Consider the following 21,086-nt stretch of genomic DNA (forward strand, 5'->3'; position numbering starts at 1 on the left):
GTAGGGGGTGGGGTTCTGGAGGGCAGTTAGGAGCAGGGGTCCCAGGAGGGGGGGGACGGGGAGCAGAGGGGTTTAGATGGGTCAGGAGTTCTGGGGGCGGCTGTCAGGGGGTGGGGGTGTGGATAAGGGTTGGGGCAGTCAGGGGACAGGTGGGGGTAGGGTCCTAGGGGGCCAGTTAGGATGTGGGGAAGGTCTCAGGAGGGGGCAGTCAGGGGACAAGAGGCAGGGAGGCTTAGGGAGGGGGTGGAGTCCTGGGGGGCAGTCAGGGGACAAGGAGTGGGGGGGAGGGTTGGGGGTTCTGAGGGGGCAGGAAGTGGGAGGGAGTGGAAGGGGCAGGGGCGGGGCTAGGACAGGACGGGGGCGGGGCTAAGGCGGGGCTCCTCACGTCCTCTTTTTTGATTGTTGAAATATGGTAACCCTATTCTTGTCCCCATGGTGAGGATGCCCCAGAGCTGCAGGCCCTTAGAGCCCCTGGTGCTGCTGGGTGAACCTGACATTCCTGTGGTAGCAGAGGTTCTGCTCACAGCAGCAGTGAAACTGACAAGAATGGCATTTGCAATGTTGCTGTAGCAGTGTTGGTCCCAGGATATTGGAGAGACAAGCTTGTCTCTTTCACCAGCAGAAGCTGGTCCAATAAAAGATATTCCCTCCCCCACCATGTCTCTTTAAGAATGTCAGTTTTACTCAGCTGCTGTCGGAGTCCCGGGAGCTGGTTTTGTGTGGGAAGCAGAATGCGTCAATGTTTCTGAAACAGTGTTTATTCAGGATTTCTGGTTTTCAGGAAATTTCTAAAAATTTAGATTCGTTACGATTTGGAAAAAAACAAATTTTTAAAAATGAAATTTCCTGTGAGCTGGAAATCCTGCATTTCGTCCAGCTCTGGGTAACACCTTTAACCCCAAGAAAAGCTCCTTTTATTCATGAACCCATTGCCAATCAATTCAAAAGGCTTCATTGGCATGGAAAGGCATATAAAGCAAACCTGCTCAGCAGTGACATCTACTGATGGCAAGAAGAGAACATTAGACCCAGAGCATCGTGGTATTTCTGGGACATGAGCTGCTTACATTTGTGACAAAGACACAAAATGAGGGAAATAGAACTGGAGAGAGCTGGCGATGGTGCTGGCATCCTGGCTGTAGCCTGAACAAAGTGTTCTCCCACCCCAGTGTCAAGATTTTATCATTCTGTACTGAACATGAGGGACAAGCTGGGGCGTGAGAAGAGGGTAGATTTAGACCTAGAGGTATTGATGAAAGGCATAATGTGGCATTGCTCAGCTGTGACTCTGTATAGGAGACAGAGTGGTCAAATGGCTAGGCCGGAAGAGTGGGACTCAGGAGATCTGGTTTCTGTTCCAGGCTGTGCCACCAACTCAGCATGTGAGGCAAGTCACTTCCTCTCCCTCCGACCCTCAGTTTCCCCATCCCTAAAGTGAGGATCACACTCTTGATGGATCTTTGCTTTGAGAGCTACCAACAATCACTGCCTGTGACTGATTCTCTGGGGATTGGGATGGGTGCAGGCCAAGCAGCATGTTGATGCTGGCCCTAATGTGTTACTTGCATTTACATTAATGATCGACCCCTGAGGTCCTCACTTCCTGCCTGTCTTTGAAGGGTCCATTGAACTGAAGCTGAACGACATGGTGCGGGCAGCCAAGAGTTCTGAGCAGTGCACCATTAAGATGGCCAAGGAAAAGGCCACCCCCCGCTTCTCCATCTTCCGGAACAAGCGGATGAGGGGCTGGTGGCCCTTCATCAAACTGAAAGACCAGGAAGATGAGGAGCGAGAGGAGCGAGAGGCCAAGGAGAAGAAGAAGAAGAAGAAGAAGAGGAGGTCGATTAAGCCGGAAGACATTGAGTTTACAGACCCCAGTGGGAACAAGTACCTCCTGACGGTAAGGAGCAGGAGAGAGGGGCAGAGCCCTTGTGCTGTGAGGCAGTGCTCAGTGCCTCCCTGAGCTCTGTGGAGTGTGAGGCCTGCAGCTGGGCACTGGCATGCCTATGGCTAACTGCAAAAGCTTTGTAGTGGGCGTGGGGCTGCATGTCCCAGGACCGGTGGGTATGGCAGAGAGCGTCATAGCTTGGTCCAGCTCAGCACTGTTCAGAGCTTGTTTGCTTAGCTGAGTGGTCTGCTGGGGGCAGCAGTGTCCATGGGAGATGTGCAGATGAGAGGAGGAGGGCTGGTGTGACGGCATTGTCATTGGTGGGGGTGCTACTGCTTCTCTGAGTCCCCTGTTCCTGGGCACAGGGCAGCCTCCTCTCCCGGCTGGTTCCAGCTTCCTGCCTGGGCTAGCAAGAAGTCAGGCCTGGTTCCCCAGTGAGCTCAGCTGCCTGGATCTCACAGATGTTTCACTCTTTCCTGCCTGGTCTGTGATTCCTGTCAACAAGCACAGGAGAGGGCGTGGGGTTGGCTGCCCCAGGATCCCCCTGGGACTCAGACAGAGCCTGACACTGGCAGTTACCAAATCAGCCATAGCGGTGAGATGTGTTCCTAGACTTGGCAAGCATTTCCCCCAAGGCCCTGAGTGGACTCCTGTGGTTTGAGTGAGGACGCTCCCCCCAAAGGCAGGAATATTTGGTAGCCGGGGATGGGGGCTAGGAGCTGAAATATCCCCTGACCTTGGCAATGGTTAGTTGGAGTTTCCCAGCCGGGAAAAGGGTGGCCAGGAGGTCCTGGGGCTCTGAGGGGCCATGGACAGGGCATGTGAAAATCAGCAGGTGTGTGGGGACAGGTGTGGCCAGGATCTCAGCAGAGGGAGTGGAAGGGGCTGTAGCCTGGCGTGCTGCTGATACGCCTGCACCAGGTTCCCCCTCTCGCTGCACAAACCAACCAGGTGCCAGCAGCTGAGGAAGCATGGCTGCAATGCGCCCGTGCTCACAGCTCCATGCAGCAGCACCTAGCGGTGTCCCAGTGGGACTCGGCCCCACGGTGGAATGCAGGCTGGGTTCAGTGTGCCGGGAGGAAAGTCATGTTCACTCCCAGTGGGCTGCTGGGACAACGCCTCTGGCTTCTCTCACTGGGCAAGTGGAAGAGGGAGGCCTTTTGTGCCTGATCTCTGGAGAGGGCAGTCATTGTGCTGAGCACTTGTCTCGAGTGGACATTCGCCGGTCCTGTAGCATCCGTGCTCAGGAGGATATATCTAAAGCACCAGGAACGGCACTGTGAGGGGGGGTATCAACCTGCACTGGACAAACGGGGCAGCGCCACTCGACACACCGACCCCCCATGACAGGCACAGTGCGCAGAGCCCTGCACTGGGCAGCTCCTGCTCTAAGAGATGAGCCTTGAGGAGGTGGCTGCATGGGCAGGCAGCCTGCCAGGGCTCTGGGGGCACGGGTGTGTCTGGATGCTGCCTTGACTCGCTCCTGATGGCACTGGCGAGAAGTGAGTGTCAGGAGCTGTGAGAGGCTCCTGAGGCCACTCTGTGCAGGGGCCTGGGACACAGAGGCCAGAAAGGCCCCGAGGGGCAGATTTTCAAAGGTATTTAGGTGCCTGTAGATGCAGATAGGTACCTGGTGGGATTTGCGAAGTGCCTGAGCAGGTTTGGTGCCTGACTCCCACTGAGCAACCGTCGAAAACCTGGCCCTGCGACTCTAGACGAGACAGTATCAGCCTGGCTCGTCCTGAAGACACCAGTGTGTCTCAAGTGCATTTCTCTGCAGGGTAAAGTGGAAGCTGAGTTCCAGCTACTGACTGTGGAGGAGGCCGAGAAGAGCCCTGTTGGTCTGGGCCGAAAAGAGCCTGAACCCCTGGAAAAGCCCAAGTGAGTATCAATCATAGAATCACAGAACTGGAAGGGACCTCAAGAGGTCGTCAAGTCGAGTCCCCTGCACTCATGGCAGGACTAAGTATTATCTACCATCCCTGACAGGTGTTTGTCCAACCTGCTCTTAAAAATCTCCAATGATGGAGATTCCACAACCTCCCTGGGCAATTTATTCCAGTGCTTAACCACTCTGACAGTTCGGAAGTTTTTCCTAATGTCCAACCTAAACCTCCCTTGCTGCAATTTAAGCCCATTGCTTCTTGTCCTGTCCTCAGAGGTTAAGAAGAACAATTTTTCTCCCTTCTCCTTGTAACAACCATTTATGTACAGGAAAACTGTTATCATGTCCACTCCAGTCTTCTCTTCTCCAGACTAAACAAACCCAATACTTCCAAACTTCCCTCATAGGTCATGTTTTCTAGACCTTTAATCATTTTTTTGCTCTCCTCTGGACTTTCTCCAATTTGTTCACATCTTTCCTGAAATGTGGCGCCCAGAACCGGACACAATACTCCAGTTGAGGCCTAATCAGCATGGAGTAGAGCGGAAGAATTACTTCTCATGTCTTTCTTACAACACTCCTGCTAATACATCCCCGAATGATGTTTGCTTTTTTTGCAACAGTGTTACACTGTTGATTTATATTTAGCTTGTGAGCCACTATGACCCCCGGATCCCTTTCTGCAGTACTCCTTCCTAGGCAGTCACTTCCCATTTTGTGTGTGTACAATTGACTGTTCCTTCCTAAGTGGAGTTCTTTGCATTTGTCCTTATTGAATTTTATCCTATTTACTTCAGACCATTTCTCCAGTTTGTCCAGATCACTTTGAATTTTAATCCTATCCTCTGAAGCACTTGCAATCCCTCCCAGCTTGGTATTGTCTGCAGACTTTATAAGTGTACTCTCTATGCCATTATCTAAATCACTGATGAAGATATTGAACAGAACTGGACCCAGAACTGATCCCTGCAGGACCCGACTCTTTATGTCCCTTCCAGCATGACTGTGACCCACTGATAACTACTTTCTGGGAACAGTTTTCCAACCAGTTATGCACCCACCTTATACTAGCTCCATCTAGGTTGTATTTCCCTAGTTTGTTTATAAGAAGGTTGTGTGAGATAGTAGCAAAAGCTTTACTAAAGTCAAGATATACCACATCTACCACTTTCCCCCATCCACAAGGCTTGTTACCCTGTCAAAGAAAGCTTTCAGGTTGGTTGGACCTGATCTGTTCTTGACAATTCCATGCTTTTACTTATCACCTTATCTTCTAGGTGTTCACTAATTGCTTCCTTAATTATTTGCTCCATTATCTTTCCGGGTTCAGAAGTTAAGCTGACTGGTCTATAATTCCCCAGGTTGTCCTTTTTATAGATTTTTTATAGATGGGTACTATATTTACCCTCCTCCAGGCCTCCGGAATCTCTCCCGTCTTCCATGACTTTTTGAAGAGAATCGCTAATGGCTCAGAGATCTCCTCAGCTCCTTAGGTATTCAAGGATGGATTTCAGCAGGCCCTGTCGACTTGTGCCATGTACACGTGCCAGGCAGAGAGGCATTGGAATGTAGGCTGGGATTTGATACCATGCCTGCTCTCAGCTTGGGTCAGCCTGCGCACAGGCACTGAGGGAAAAGGGAGGAGCTTTCAGGCTTAATGGAACCAAGATCAGAATCCAGAGACACTGAGTTGTTGGGGACTCCGGGGCTCAGGCTGTAGACGGAGTCCCTGGGGTGAAGCCATCTCCACTGAGAGTGTGGGCTGAGTCCCTGGGGCAGAGCCATCCTGGCTGAGGCTGCAGGTAGAGTCCCTGGGCAGAGCGGTTCTGAAATATTTACTGAAACAAGCGACAGGGCTTGTGTATCACTGTAGTTGTGCCTGCACTAGGATGGTGCACTGATGTAACTACATTGGTTTTAGTGAGATAGTTACATTGGTGCAAAAATGGAGAACAATTAGTTAGCTGCCAGTGCAGTCATCCTCCAGCGCTCTGCAGGCCCTGCCGGATGTTTCCCATGGCCTTCAGGTGTGTGGTCTGCATGCCTCAGAAGATGAAAAGTGTGTGTGTGGGGCGGGGGGTGAAAAGTCCCTCCCTCCCCACCCCGGGAGAGCCTATTTGTCATCTACAGCGTGGGTGCCTTGCAGAACCCTGGTCTAGTGCAGGGTCCAGGCTCCAGAGAAAATAATACAAAAATAACAACAGCGATAATAATAAGTAAATACAAAGATTTCGTGGTCTGTTCAAAAGTGTCTGGCAGTCCGGATTTGGCCCGCAGTCTGCTCATCGACTACCCTGGTCTAATGTCTGTGCAAGAATCCTACGAAGCCTCCAGATTGTGCTGGCAGTGAAATGAATGCAGGGAATGGGGTCCTGTTTTGAAGGAAGACATTGTGGGCACAGGCATCAATTTGAGTTTGGGGGCTCAGGGATTCAGGCTGATCTCCACTGATCTAGTACCTGGTTATCCGCAGCCCGTGAGTAGCAGCAGCTACAGTATGTTGTAGATTTCCAGGGCTCTGAATTCGACTGGGTGAAGCTTTGTTTTGCTTTGTCTGAGCTCAACAGCCTTTTCCTTTCTCTGTTCTAGCCGTCCAAAAACATCCTTCAACTGGTTTGTGAATCCCATGAAAACCTTCATCTTTTTTATCTGGAAGCGGTACAAGAAGTACATCATTGCTTTGGTCATTATTGCTGTGGTGACCATCTTCCTGGTCCTTTTACTCTACACAATGCCTGGGTACATCAGCCAGAAGATCATCAATGGATAAGTGCAGTCAGAGACTGGGCTCCCCAGAGGACCATGGCTGTGGCTCCAGAAATTGACACTTTATACCAAAGTTTTTAAGGACAGTTTGCCAGTGACTGAAGGTGCTGGGACTCTTTGTAATGCTTCATCAGGAGGAAGAGGAGTGGAGAAGCTGCCCTTTCTGGGTAGTTGTATTTCACGCTTAGAACTTGTGATACACTGTGATCGTAGCACTGTGGAGCAGAGCGATAATGATTTGGGTATTGTTTGGTTTTCGTTAATTGGGAGGAATCTGTCCCAGCTGGGGTTGGCTGTGGGGAGATTTGCAACAAACATCAGCTCTGTACCTCTCTCCCTTGAGCTAAGCAGAGGAGCTTCTCTGAGAGCCGTGGGAGTAGCGGTGCTGCTTTCGCTGCATGGCTTCAGTGTAATAACGCGGAGGCTTTTCACCTGGAGAGCTTAGCGCACTTTACAAGGTGGCTGTCCCCTTTGTACAGGTCAGAGAGTCGGGGCACATCTACACTATGGAGACTACAGTGCTATGGCTGTACAGACACAACCTGTTCCAGCGGACACCGGGGGTTAGGTTAGAGCTGGGTCCGTCAGGGGGTGTTTTGTCACAGCTCTGACTGATGTAGCCGTGTCAGCCTGGCGGTCAAGTGTAGACCAGGCCTCAGTGGCAGAGCTGGGACCAGCAGAGTGACAAGTAGAGAAACTAGAGAGGAGCTGCAGCAGGCCAGCAAAGTGAGGAGCGGAAAAGAATGAAGGAGCCAAACTGGTTGTGACCCTCACCATGACCTGGGTACGGGTGGGGGACAGGCAAAGTCTGAGGCCACTTGTGAGCTGGGAATTCCCAGCCAGGCGAGTCTCCCCCCCGCCCAGCCCACCCTTCACACTGCTGTTAAACACGCGTCTTCCCACATAGTCAGGCTGGACTTGAAGCTCTTTTTAATCCTTGTGTTAGACCTTTACTCCCGCTGGAATAGAAAACCCCAAAGGATCTGACCCATTACCTGGTGCTTCTCTCCACTTGGCATTTGCTAGGGTTTCCCAGCTGGCTTTCAGAGTCCTGGTCTGTACCCAAACTTATCTCAGCCTAGTTACATTGCTCAGGGCTATGAAAATGTCCCACCCTGGGTGCTATTTGGGTTCCCTAACCCCCACTGTAAATACAAGAATTCTCCCATTGACCCTGCTGCCGCCGCACGACGGGGCAGGTTAACTAATAACCCCCCTTGAGTTGCTGTAATAAGTGTCTACACTGCAGGGACGCAGTGCAGCTGTGCCTCTGGCGCGTCTGTAGTGTAGCTATACCTGGAGAGTGTGAGGGCTACTTGTTTGTCTGGTTCAGACTCGATCCCAGGGCTTCCTTCTCTCTCACACTAACTGAGCGGGGGGATTAACAGTCACTCCTGTGTTGTGTTTTGCACCAGATTTGTAGATATTTATATGGATGCTATTTATATGAGCAGTGCAAAGTGGCACCAGACTGAGGTAAATCAACTGTTGAGAAATATCCTCAGAGCAGCTTCCACCTCTGTTGCATTCTTTGCGCTCTGGGTTTTGATTTTACTGATACAAGTCAGTAGGGATACGATTTTGTCATGGTAAAATTAAGCAAAATTCATTGAATAGTCACACTAAAAATGTACAAAATCAGAGTATGGTCAGGGGGGAAGGGGGCTGAAGCTGAAGCCCAAGGCAGGGTGGGGCTGACAGCCCGAGTCCCCCTGCCCTGGGGCCGGCACTGAAACACCAAGCCCTGCCACCAGGGGACTGAAAGCTGAGTCTCGCTGCCACGGGGGCTGACAGCCTGAGACCCTCACCCCAGGGGGCTGACACCCCGAGCTCCACTGTCCCAGGGGGGGATGAAACCAGAGCCCCGCCGCCCCAGGGGGATGAAGCCAGAGTCCCGCCGCCCCAGGGGGGGAGGGATGAAGCCAGAGCCCTGACACCCCAGGGGGGAGGGATGAAGCCAGAGCCCTGATGCCCCAGGGGGGAGGGATGAAGCCAGAGTCCCGCCGCCCCAGGGAGGGATGAAGCCAGAGCCCCGCTGCCCCAGGGAGGGATGAAGCCAGAGCCCCGCCGCCCCGGGGGGGTGAAGCCAGAGTCCCGCCACCCAAGGTGGGAGGGATGAAGCCAGAGTCCCGCCGCCCCAGGGAGGGATGAAGCCAGAGCCCCGCCGCCCCACTCACTGTCCAGGAGGCCCCTGCTACTGTGCACTGACAGCGCTCAGCTTGTGCAGACATACACATGAGTGCACTACAAATAGTGTATCTGGGGAGCCCCAGCAGCAGCTCATGGCAGCATGGGCTAGCAGTGCCATGTATGTGCGCATGGGGTCCAGGCGGGTTTGCACTCGGAGGGACTGGCCCATGCTGCCACTCGCCGCTGCCTGTGCTAGATGGCTACACTGCTGGTTTTAGCACATTAGCTCGATGAGAGCCAGTGCGAGTATGTCTGTGCAAGCTGGGAGTCACACCCCAGCTCCAAGTGTAGACGAGTAGCCTCAACGTTCCCAAGTGTGCTTTGATCTGTCTGTTGAAACAGCAGCGTGCTACACCCCCTAGTGCACATCAGTGTGCTACACCTCCTAGTGCACAGCAGCATGCTACACCCCCCTAGTGCACAGCAGCGTGCTACACTCCCCCAGTGCGCAGCAGTGCTACACCTCCTAGTGCATAGCAGTGTGCTACACTTCCTAGTGCACAACAACAGGGGCCATACAGACAGGCCTGGTCTACACTGAAACTTTTGAGCAGCATAGTGACAGAGCGCGCCCTGAGTGATGTAGCTCTACCAGCCTAAACCCTGCTGTAAACGTGGCCAGGTTGATGGGAAATTCTTCCATCAGCTACCACTGCTCAGGAAGGTGGATTACCTACATCCCCGGGGAAACCCCTTTTGTTGCTGTTGGAAGCAGCTACAGTACCGTGTTACAGTGGTGTAGCTGTGCTGCTGTAGTGCCCGTGTGTAGACATGGCCTTAGCGCATGGTAGGCTGGAGCGCTGTAGATTTACACCCCAGATTGCCACATACTAATTCGCCATATAGACAAACCCAGTGTAATTCATTTAGCGGTTGCACCCAACATGCATATTTCGCCTCATCTAATCTCATGCTTCACTGCAGGCTCAGCTAGCCTGGGTTTGCTCTTCAGTTACTGGCACAGAACAGCACCACCGCACATTCTCCTGCCCTGCCCAGATCCTCCGGTTTGTGGGTGGGACTCACAGCTGGTTACCTCTCCTGTTCCAGCTGGTTTGGGTGCTGCCCATGCAGGCTAGAGCTGGTGAGGTTCCTCCCTCTGGCAGATGGCTGGGAAGTGATGCTGTTAGACCACGATTAGAAAGGGCCTTCTGCTTGCCCTGGCGTTGCCATGAGGCCTGGTCTCCACTAGGCAGTTAGGTCAATAGAACTACGTTGCTCAGGTGTGAAAAACACACACACACCTCCCACGGGTGATGCAGTTAAACCGCCCTGACCCCCGGTGCAGACAGCGCTCTGTCGACAGGCAACTTCTCCCCTTACCTAGCGACTGCCTCACGGGGAGGTGGAGTAACTACACCAATGGGCGATGGCCTCCCCTCCGTTTGGCAGAGTCTACACTGACGTGCGTCAGTGTTGTAAGTGTAGACAACCCTCAGCCAGACTCCTGGGGGGACTGAAACCACCAGACTAGTAACAGATCCAGAGCCACTGAGCTCTTTAATATGAGAGGTTCCTGCCGCTCAGCATGGGCAGTAATGGGCCAGGGCTGTCAGTGGTTTCCTGCCCCATGACTGCAGCAGGCAGCAAAGAAGGGCCACCTCACTTCCGGAGGTTTCTATATGAAGCCAGCCAGGGCCTTCCAGCTTGTCCATGGACTCTGCCGTTGTGTGTGTTAAGGGAAGGGCCTGAGACTAGCTGTGTATTGGAGAGGCAGTGCTGAGCAGGGAATGTTGGTCTGCAGAGCCCCAAGCATGATTGTGATGCTTCACTTGGGGTCCCCCTGTGACTCCTCTCAGCCTCAGCAGCTGCTAAGCTCTGGGTCAGCTCCCTGACACACCAGCCTGTCTCCCTTGCCAGCAAACTCCACAGGACTCCATCAGTTCAACCTTGCCTAGTAGGCAACAGCCAGGGGGCCCAGTTCCCGAGCTCCCCAGAGACATCTCCCTGCAGTGCCCAGCCCCTCTCCCCCTGCTGCCTCCAAAGAGACAGTATGCACAGCAGCCTGGTAAGTGAGCTGAGAGCTCACTCTCCAGGTTACTACCCTGAGCTGAGATGGTTTTGTAGTAAAACCAGAATCAGTTTATTAACAAAGGGCAGAGATTTAAGTGCTGATAGGAAAGGATGAAAGAGACAGGCAGAGTTACAAATAAAACAACCCAAAACATGCTTCCTAGTGACTCAAACTTAATTTCAGCACGTTACAATTTCTGTCAAAGCAGGTTTCTCACCTCTAGTCAATTTCCAGCTCCTGTTGCCTCCCAGGCTAAGAAGATCCACTTTCATTAAGTCCACAGGTGCAGCTCCCCTTTGTCTCCTGGGGATCGATGACTCAAATGTCTCTGGCCCCTTTCTCCAAAGGTGCCACAGGACCCTCTGTTGCTCTCTCCATATATTACCCCAAAGTTCATGGTCTCTGGTTCAAGAGCCAGGAGGGCTCCCCATGGTGCAGGCTCCATCCTCCGAGGTGACTGTTAAGTGGTCATCTCCCCGACTTGCTGGCTTTGTTTACCTTATATGTAAATGTATTTTCAATTGTCCTCTGAAATCAAGCTGGCCAGCAAGTAAATGCCCATTCCTTTGTCTAGGACAGGCTGGGTCGATGGGCTGCCTGGCAAACACATTTTAAGACCATATTTCCGGCATCTGTAACTCTTTTTCCATGATTTCAGGACCACTGGACTGCCAGTTTGCAGATGATACTTTACATGATGCCGGCTAGCTACAGTGAGTTGTGGCCTGGTGTGTGCTCTGCCAGCTAGCCCTGAGAGGCTCCCAGGAGCAGTGTCACTGAGGACAGACATGTTGCCAGGCTGCAGCTCAGAGCCTGTTACAGTCAGCAGGAATGATCTTAACCGGGACCTGAAAATACTAAAGCAACTGACCTGACGTGTGCTCTCCGCTCCCCCCGTGAGCCCCACCCCCGTGCTCCTGGCTGCCAGCTCTTCCTCGGTGAGACCCCCAGGCTCAGCCCAGCCTAAAGCCTCAAGGGCTGCAGCTTTGGCCAGTTGTGTGGATTTCCTGGCGCTTTCTTACCTTCTGTCCCAGAGGAGGGTCACAGCAACAGCCAGCCTCAGCACCCACCTTGGGGTCAGCTGCAAAGCCCCTTACAAGCCCCAGGGGCCAGGAGAGACTGCACGGGCCCTTCCCGTCCCACTCCTCTGCCTGCACTAATGCCAGCCACAAGTCCAGGCCAGAGGCAGCAGGGTCTGTGTGCCCCAGAGTGGGGCTCTGGCCTGCTGCAGCCTCTCAAATAGGACCCTTTCCCAGAGCCCCTGGAGGGATTCTGGCTGAGCCAGGCCAAGTGCCCTGGACTCCTGCTGCCACCTAGCCCCCGTCTCATCCCCGCACCCTGCCGCCATGGTGGCTCCAAAGCCAGCATGTGGGGCCTAGACCCACACGTGCGCTAACTCGGGGGTGTTTAAAATGTCACGGCACGCCAGCTTGGACTTGGCGCAGCCTTCACACCCACCACAAACACACACGCGTGAGCACACACCACCATACCGTGCGCACACGCTGAGGAGGGAGCCTGCATGGAGGCTCCCTGGAATAGGTCCAAAAATCTCAGCCCTGTGGTGGTGGTGGAGTGTGCAGGCTGGGCTCGGCCCACCACTGCCCTGGCCACCTCCACCCTGCTGGGACTTCAGCCCTTCCCTTCTGGCTGCGGAGCTGAGGCCTGGCCAGCTCCTGGGACCGGGAGATGCTGGGGCCATTTAAAGCACTCATGTGGTAGGCTGGTGTCTGGGCTAGTGCTAGCCTCACACAGGGCCTTTGTGTTCAGTGGTGCCAAGAGCTCCCTCTTGCCTTATCCCCCCCGCCCTACTGTCCTGGACACAGGGCTCCGCCATGGAGAGGGAAGTGCTAAGTGCGCGGGTGCCTCCAGGAATGGCCAGCATGGCATGTAGCCAGAGCGCCTCCCTATATGCTGCTCTGCACTGCCTGCCTGCCCGGTGGGAGGGCCGCAGGGGCCTGAGTTCCTGGGGCAGATTTTGACGTGGCTGTTGTTTCTGGCGGTGTGGGTCAAGGTGCATAACAGCACAGTCCTTCTCCCCAGCACGTGGGGTGGTGTGCCAGCCCTGTGGGGAGGGCAGGTGTTGGAGGTGGCATGACAGGCGTCTTGGAGTGAACTGGGGACTTTGGCGATGGGATAGATTTTGTAGGGGCCCGGGGCTGGGTGGAGTGTTGTAGCAGTGGAGGTTGTGGTTGGGAGCAGTGGTGCTAGAAGACCAAATGTCCATCTAGCCCAGTATCCTGTCTTCTGACAGTGGCCAAAGCCAGGTGCCCCAGAGAAAATGAACCGAACAGGTAATCAAGTGATCCAACCTGTCGCCCATTCCTAGCTTCTGGCAAACAGAGGCTAGGGACACAACCCCTGCCCATCCTGGCTAATAGCCATTGATGGACCTATCCTCCATGCATTTATCTAGTTCTTTTTTGAACCCTGTTATAGTTTTGGCCTTCACAACATCCTCTGGCAAAGAATTCCACAGGTTGACTGTGTGTTGTGTGAAGAAATGCTTCCTTTTATTTGTTTTAAACATGCTGCCTATTAATTTCATTTGGTGACCCCTATTTCTTGTGTTATGAGAAGTAGTAACACTTCTTTATTGACTTTCTCCACACCAGTCATGATTTTATAGGCCACTGTCATATTCCCCTTAGTCATCTCTTTTCCAAGCTGAAAAGTCCCAGTCTTATTTATCTCTCCTCAAACGGCAGCCATTCCATACCCCTAATCCAGTGGTTCCCAAACTTTAACAACCTGTGAACCCCTTTCACCAAAATGTCAAGTCTCGTGAACCCCCTCCTAAAAATGAATATTTCCAGGGATTTTCTCCTTCACCTGAGTATAAATTATAAAAGCAGTGATCTTGGAAATATAATTTTTTTTTATGACATGCTTATTACACACTATTTATTATTAATTATTATTTATTATTACAGTATTTTTACTACATTATGAAAACGGCAACACTCTTCCAAGATCTCACTTTCGTAGCTTATATCACTTTGAATAAGCCTGTTATAAGACAAGGCTCCTATGTTTCATCAAGAAGTATCAGATGTTAAACAGCATGAAGGTATGTAAGAAGCCAACACAAAGCGCTCCTCTTATACAAGCATTCAGGTCTTGAGCAGTTCAAGCAAACAACACATGTTACAACAAAGCTTAAACTTGTTCTTCATAATGCTTTTAAAAACAATACTAGCTGCCTATTTAATTTTAAAAAACAGCAAAAAATATCCACCTCCCTTTCCATTTCTTATAAGTCGTCTTGAAGTTTAAATCTCCTCAGTGTGATAGATGTGCTTACTTTGATCTGCTTAGCTCTTGGAAATCCAGGGGCTCTGGGCTGCTGGCCCCGTGCTCCCTAAGGACAGCTCTGTCCACCATTAGGGAATTTTTCCCCGAGAACCCCCTGTAACATTTCGTGAACCCCCAGGGGTTCACGAACCCCATTTTGGGAACCACTGCCCTAATCAGTTTTGTTGCCCTTTTCTGAACTTTTTCCAATTCCAATATATCTTTTTTGAGATGGGGCCACCACATCTCACGCAGTATTCAAGATGTGGGCGTACCATGGATTTATATAGAGGCAATATGATATTTTCTGTCTTATTATCTATCCCTTTCTTAATAATGCCAAGCATTCTATTTGCTTTTTTGACTGCCGCTGTACATTGAGTGGATGTTTTCAGAGAACTATCCACAATGACTCCAAGATCTCTTTCTTGAGTGGTAACAGCTAATTTAGACCCCATCATTTTATATGTACACTTGGGATTATGTTTTCCAGTGTGCATTACTTTGCATATATCAACATTGACTTGCATCTGCCATTTTGTTGCCCAGTCACCCAGTTTTGAGAGATCTATTTGTAGCTCTTCACAGTCTGCCTGGGATTTAACTACTGTATATTGAGTAGTTTTGTATCATCTACAAATTTTGTCACCTCACTGTTTACCCTTTTTCCAAATCATTTATGAATAGGACTGTCCCAGTATAGACCCCTGGGGGACACGACTATTTACCTCTTTCCATTCTGAGAATTGACCATTCCTACCTTTGTTTCCTATCTTTTAACCAGTTACCAATCCATGAAAGAACCTTCCCTCTTATCCCGTGATAGCTTACTTTGCTTAAGAGCCTTTGGTGAGGGACCTTGTCAAAGGCTTTCTGAAAATCTAAGTACACTATAGCTACTGGATACCCCTTGTTCACATGCTTGTTGACCCCTTCAAAGAATTCTAGTAGATTGGTGAGGCATGATTTCCCTTTACAAAAACCATGTTGACTCTTCCCCAACAAATTATGTTCATCTATGTACCTGACAATTCTGTTCTTTACTATAGTTTCAACCAGTTTGCCTGGTACTAAAGTCAGGCTTACCGGCCTGTAATTGCTGGGATCACCTCTGGAGCCCTTTTTAAAAATTGGTGTCTGTGACAATGCGGTTCTGGCGGAACCCAACTGAGAGTGCCAACTCAGGACAAATTGCTCAAATAGGGCAGTTACAGCCCAAGGCTGGGGTTTTTTCCACCTCTAAGGCAAACCAAACCAGCCCGACTAGGAGGACTTCGGTCTCACCCCACTGGCTAACCGCAAGTCTCACAAGCAATCTCCTTAGACACTCCAGTTTCCCAGTACTCCCACCAGTGCCACTCGTTATGGGGACAAATGGTTATGAAAACCAATACCCCAGTAAAAGAAAAAGGTTCTCCTGATCCCAAAGGACCAAGCCCCAGACCCAGGTCAATATACAAATCAGATCTTACCCACAAATCACGCTGTTGCCAATCCTTTAGAATCTAAAATCTAAAGGTTTATTCATAAAAGGAAAAAGATAGAGATGAGAGTTAGAATTGGTTAAATGGAATCAATTACATACAGTAATGGCAAAGTTCTTGGTTCAGGCTTGCAGCAGCGATGGAATAAACTGCAGGTTCAAATCAAGTCTCTGGAATACATCCCCCGCTGGGATGGGTCCTCAGTCCTTTGTTCAAAGCTTCAGCTTGTAGCAAAGTTCCTCCAGAGGTATGAAGCAGGATTGAAGACAAGATGGAGATGAGGCATCAGCCTTATATAGTCTTTTCCAGGTGTAAGAACACCTCTTTGTTCTTACTGTGGAAAATTACAGCAAAATGGAGTCTGGAGTCACATGGGCCAGTCCCTGCATACTTTGCTGAGTTACAAGGCGTATCTGCCTTCTCTCAATGGGTCCATTGTATAGCTGATGGTCCTTAATGGGCCATCAAGCAGGCTAGGCAGAGCTAATCTCAGCTTGTCTGGGATGTCACCCAGAAGCATAGCATAAGTTTGCCATACAGACAGTATAGAGCCAATATTCATAACTTCGACTACAAAACTGATACACACATATAGACAGCATAATCATAACCAGTAAACCATAACCTTGTCCTAGACACCCCATTTGACCCCCTTTATACAAGATTTGGGTGCCACTACAGGACCTTGGTTGCAACAATGATCTATACGGTCCCAGTTTATGTCAATAACGTCACAGTGTCACATTAGCTATCTTCAAGTCATTTGGTACAGAAGCTGATTTAAATGATAGGTTACAAACTAGTTACTAGTTCTGCAATTTCACATTTCAGTTCCTTCAGAACTCTTGGGTGAATCCCATCTGGTCCTGGTGACTCATTACTGTTTAGTTTATCAATTTGTTCCAAAACCTCCTCTAATGACACTTCAATCTGGGACATGTCCTCAGATTTGTCACCTAAAAAGAATGGCTGAGGTGTGGGCATCTCCCTCACATCCTCAGCCGTGAAGACCGGTGTTTAGGGCCATCGAGGCTAGTTAGGGTCACGGGGAGCTGATGGGCCACTGTTTTTAGGGTTCATATTCTAGGGTACCCAGGAGCCCTCACAAGGCTCAGGGCCCCACTGGGCAGAGACACAGCGAGATCTGCTCTGCCCCTGAGAACTTACCATCTGCATGGACAGGGCAGGCAAAGGGGTGAGAAGGAAGCAAGGCTCAGGGTTTGTTGTGGCAATGGGGAGGATGGGGGGATGGTGCAGGTTGAATGAGGAGCATCTGGGAGCAGTGGTGGGCGAGGGCAGAGGGTACGGGCATTTGCAGGGCACAGCAGGAGCTTTAGCCAGCACAGCTATGAAATAGCCTGTCCATCAGCTTCACCTGTGTGCTGCACATGTTGAGCCAAACAGTGGTCGCCTGACAAATGAAAACAGCTTGTAGTAGGAAGAGTTCCTGAGACATTAGCCCTTGTATCAAAGGCCTGGTATGAGGCAGGACCTGCTCACAGAGCCTGGCAAGAACAGGGCTGATATTGCAAAAATACACATTCCTAAGCACAGAGTATTCATGCAAACACATCCTGATATCAAGGATGGTACAAAAACATTCCCCAAGGATAACAGGAACACACTGACCCCTCCTAAAAGATAAGGTCAGGATGACAGTACATAATACAAATGTTTTAATCAAACCAACGTGTAGAAGGTGATAACTAGCCATGTCAGGGGGCAGTAACTATGTCAGAGGGTATAAAGATGTACCTCAGGGGGCAGCAGCAGTTCAAATCTGGCAGCAGCCCTGGGGGCTGAAGTGAAAAAGGCCATCGGTGTCCATCTGGTCTGTCCTGGGTAACACAGGCCAGAGTCCCTCCTGGAATTAATCCTGTTGAACTAGAGCAGATCTCATAGAAAAACATCCCAGGCTTGGTATAAAACTTGCCAGTGATGGAGCCCTTGGCAAAGTGTTAATTACTTTCACTGTTAAAAATTGGCCCCCGTTTCCTGTCCGAATGTGTCTAGCTTCACATTCCAGCCACTGGCTCTCCTTAGATCTTTGGCTGTTAGATTGCAGAGCCCATTATTATTATTAAAGGCTAAACCTCATTGACATCGTTAAAAAGATACTCAGGTTTTAAATCACTCTAAGACCACATTACAGTCTCGGGAGCATTCAAAGCTACCAGGGGCAGCTGCATCCGCTACGCTTCAATGGGGAGGAAAATATAATTAAACATACAAATTATACTGGAAGAAAAGAAACTCACCATTGTGAGAAAAAGCATATACCAGACCCTAAAAATACAACCCTTTTAATGAAAAACCTATTATGATCAGAACAACTTCTTGTTCTCCATGATAGAATTCTTTATGCACAGAACCAAACAGGCCACATAAGAGAAGAAAATATAAAACTCTAGCAAACAGTATCAAAGGAAGAAAGATCTGCTACTATCACACCACCATCTTGGTTTTCCCCTAAACCAATTTCAAAAAGAAATGGTTACTCACTGTCACTGTGGTTCTTTGAGATACGATGAAGACGTGTATTCCACTTAGGTGTGTGTACACCCAGTGCGCCAGAAACAGAGATTTTTCCCTAACAGTACCCACAGAGGAGTGTGGCTGTGGCCCCTCGCTTGGCTATATGAGGTGGCGCCACCCCAGCCCTGCCTCAGTTCCTTCATGCCAAAAGCCCATGAGAGGAGACTCCAATGCAGAGGGGATGGAGGTTGGGTTGTAGAATACATGTCTGCATCACATCTCGAAGAACCAGTTACAATAAGTAACCGTTTCTTCTTCTTTGAGAAGATGCAGATTATGTGTTCCCCTTAGATGACTCACAAGCAGTACCCCAATCTAGAGGCGGGGTTCAGAGTCCACTGAAATAAGGATCACAGGACTGCCTGTCTGAGACCTACGTCCGCTCTGCAAGATGCTGTAATAGCATAATGGTCCGTATATGTACTTATGGATGACCACATGGCCGCCCTGCAAATGTCCAGTAAGGATACGTCACTGAGGAACACTATTCGTGTCGCCTGCGCTCTTGTGTAATGAGCTCAGATCCTCTGAGGAGACCTAGCCAAAGCTCTCTCATACACAGCCCTGATACCAGATATTATCTATCTAGAGATGGTCTGTGCAGGGACCACTTGGCTTGCCTCTTCATGCAGTCCACATATGACATGAACAGGCGAGGCAAAACAAAACAGTTTAGTCCTGTCTAGATGAAAGGTTTGACATCACCTGACATCCAGCGTATGGAGGTGCTGTTCTTCCGGGGAAGAGTGCGGCTAAGGGAAAAACACGGGTAACTACACCGCCTAATTCAGATGAAACTGAGAGCCCACACTCTCCTTGCAGAACACAGTTACTAGGAATAGGGTTTTCTGATACCAGAGGAGCAGTGAACAGGACACTAGGGGCTCGAATGGAGGGCCCAGTACAGCCACCAAAACCATGTTTAGGTCCCACAAGGGGACCGGTTCACATACCGGAGGATATAAACAGAGAATCCCTTTTAAATTCTCATCACCATAGCATTGGCAAAGACTGATTTTCGTTGACTAGGGGGATGAAACACTATTGTGGCCAGATGCACCCTCAGTGAACTGATTGCAAGGCCCGATTCCTGAAGGTGTAACAGGTACTGCAAGATGGCCAGAATGGAAGTCTGTGTCAGTTGGATCCCATGGGCCAATGACCACACTGAAAACCTTTTCCACTTTGCTAAGTAGGCCATGCTGGTAGAGGACTTCCTACCATTGAGTAGGACTTGTTGGACAGCCACCAAACACTGCTCTTCTTCTTCATTCAACCGTGCACCTGCCAGGCTGTGAGGTACAGGGAGTTGAGTGTCGGATGGTGAGTGCAGCCATGGCTCTAAGTGAGCAGGTCAGGCTGTGGAGGAAGCGGTATGGGAGGCTGAATCATCAGCACGAGAAGATTGGTGAACCAGCATGGTCTTAGCCACACTGGGGATATGAGGATGAGCTTGGCCTGATCTGCCTTGAGCTTGAGGATAACCTGAGGAATGATTAGGATTGGGGGAAAGGTGTACCGGAGAGTCGAGTGCTAGCTGCAGTGAAAGGCGTCAGACAGGGAGCCTGGACTGAGGCCCCCAAGAGCAGAATGCTCCTCCTATGAAGCTGTGGACAGCTGCTCTATGAACTTGGACATAGTTGTCTGAGTAAGGAAGTCATATTTGGACAGCAAAGCCTGTTGGTTAGTGATTTGCAGCTGTAGCGATGAGGACGTCTAGACGTTCCTACCCATAAGATCCAGCTGCTCAGTTGAGCCAAGGCTGGATTTTGCCCCAGGGAGGACACACCAGGACAAGTGGGCTCTGGAGCCAATGGGAATCCCGTGGATTTGAACCTTTTTTTCATTTGTGGACCCCTAAAAATTTCCAATGGTGGCGCGGACCCCTTTGTCTGTGTATGGAGTTGAATTCTGTTCAGTCCGTTTTCAGCTGTCTTTCGTGGACCCCTTAGACATAGCCTGTGGGCCACAGGTCGAGAACCACTGCTCTGGAGGCTCTGCGGGGAGGAAGATGGATGATGTCTGAGCCTGTGGCTGATCTGAGGATACCACTGCATATCTGGCGGGTGATTTTGCCTTTGACCGAGATGAAGAGCGGGACCTCTGCGAACAAGAGGCATCCCACTGATTCTATGGGGGTCAGGATGTGGATAGGGCACAGGTGGCCAGAGACCTCCATCCTAACCACGGGACACAAGCCCATCTTGGGCACCATAATGGTCCATTAGCAGTCCTCAGTGTTCATTGGGTGACACAGAGCAGGAGGAGGACAACGATGACCTGGACTCGGATGCAGAAGAGTCTTGGGATCTGGGGACAAGAGTGGAGCGAGCCCAGAGGGAGCAAGAAGGTGATCCGACGTGTCCATCGCCCAGAACAAGGTGGGAAGCAGTGCTTCAGATGGAGGCAGTCCTATTGGTACAGAACAAAGGCACTGTTGGTCCCGACATGAGCACCCGACTGCACCGACGCTGAGGGTGGTGCAAGCCGCCAGGGAAGCACATGCGGCAATGACTGCGGAAGTGCTGAGGGGGTTCCTGGTATCAGGGATCCTTGTACCTATTCTGATACTGGCTCTACTCCGACGACTGCAAGGGAAGCATTGGGATGGGGTGCCAACAGTCATAAAAGTTCAGCAGCTTGCTCCATCAGAGGGGCTATAGATGGTGCAGCGGTGGGGTAGGGTTAGGCCTGAGGCCTGTTGGGATCCCCAGCTAGGGTTACTAAAGCTGGGATTCTCTGGGCTAGGGTTTGGGTTATTAAACGTAGGACTCCCCTGGCCAGAGTTAGGAATACTGAGGGCAAGGATTCCCAGGCTAGAGATAGGCCTGAGGCCCATTGGGATCCCCCAGCTAGGGATACTTAAGGTAGGTCTTCCCAGGCTAGGGTTAGGGCTAGTAAGGGGTAGGGATTCCCGGGCTAGGGTTAGGGTTAGTAAGGGGTAGGGATTCCCGGGCTAGGGTTAGGGTTAGTAAGGGGTAGAGATTCCCGGGCTAGAGTTAGGGTTAGTAAGGGGTAGGGATTCCCGGG

General features: G+C 50.8%; 1 protein-coding gene across 1 annotated transcript in view; it reads left to right on the plus strand.

The window, feature by feature from the left end:
- Window positions 1–8,152, plus strand: part of LOC117886029 (fer-1-like protein 4) — a 113,606-nt gene extending 105,454 nt beyond the window's left edge. Inside the window, exons 41-43 of the mRNA XM_034787662.1 lie at window positions 1,620–1,900; window positions 3,669–3,769; window positions 6,363–8,152. Coding sequence (XP_034643553.1) covers window positions 1,620–1,900; window positions 3,669–3,769; window positions 6,363–6,543 — 563 coding nt within the window. The 3' untranslated portion in view covers window positions 6,544–8,152. The remainder of the gene's footprint in view (window positions 1–1,619; window positions 1,901–3,668; window positions 3,770–6,362) is intronic.
- Window positions 8,153–21,086: the final 12,934 nt, after the last annotated feature.

The sequence above is a fragment of the Trachemys scripta genome, chromosome 12 (assembly GCF_013100865.1).
Source record: "Trachemys scripta elegans isolate TJP31775 chromosome 12, CAS_Tse_1.0, whole genome shotgun sequence".
NCBI lineage: Eukaryota > Metazoa > Chordata > Testudines > Emydidae > Trachemys > Trachemys scripta.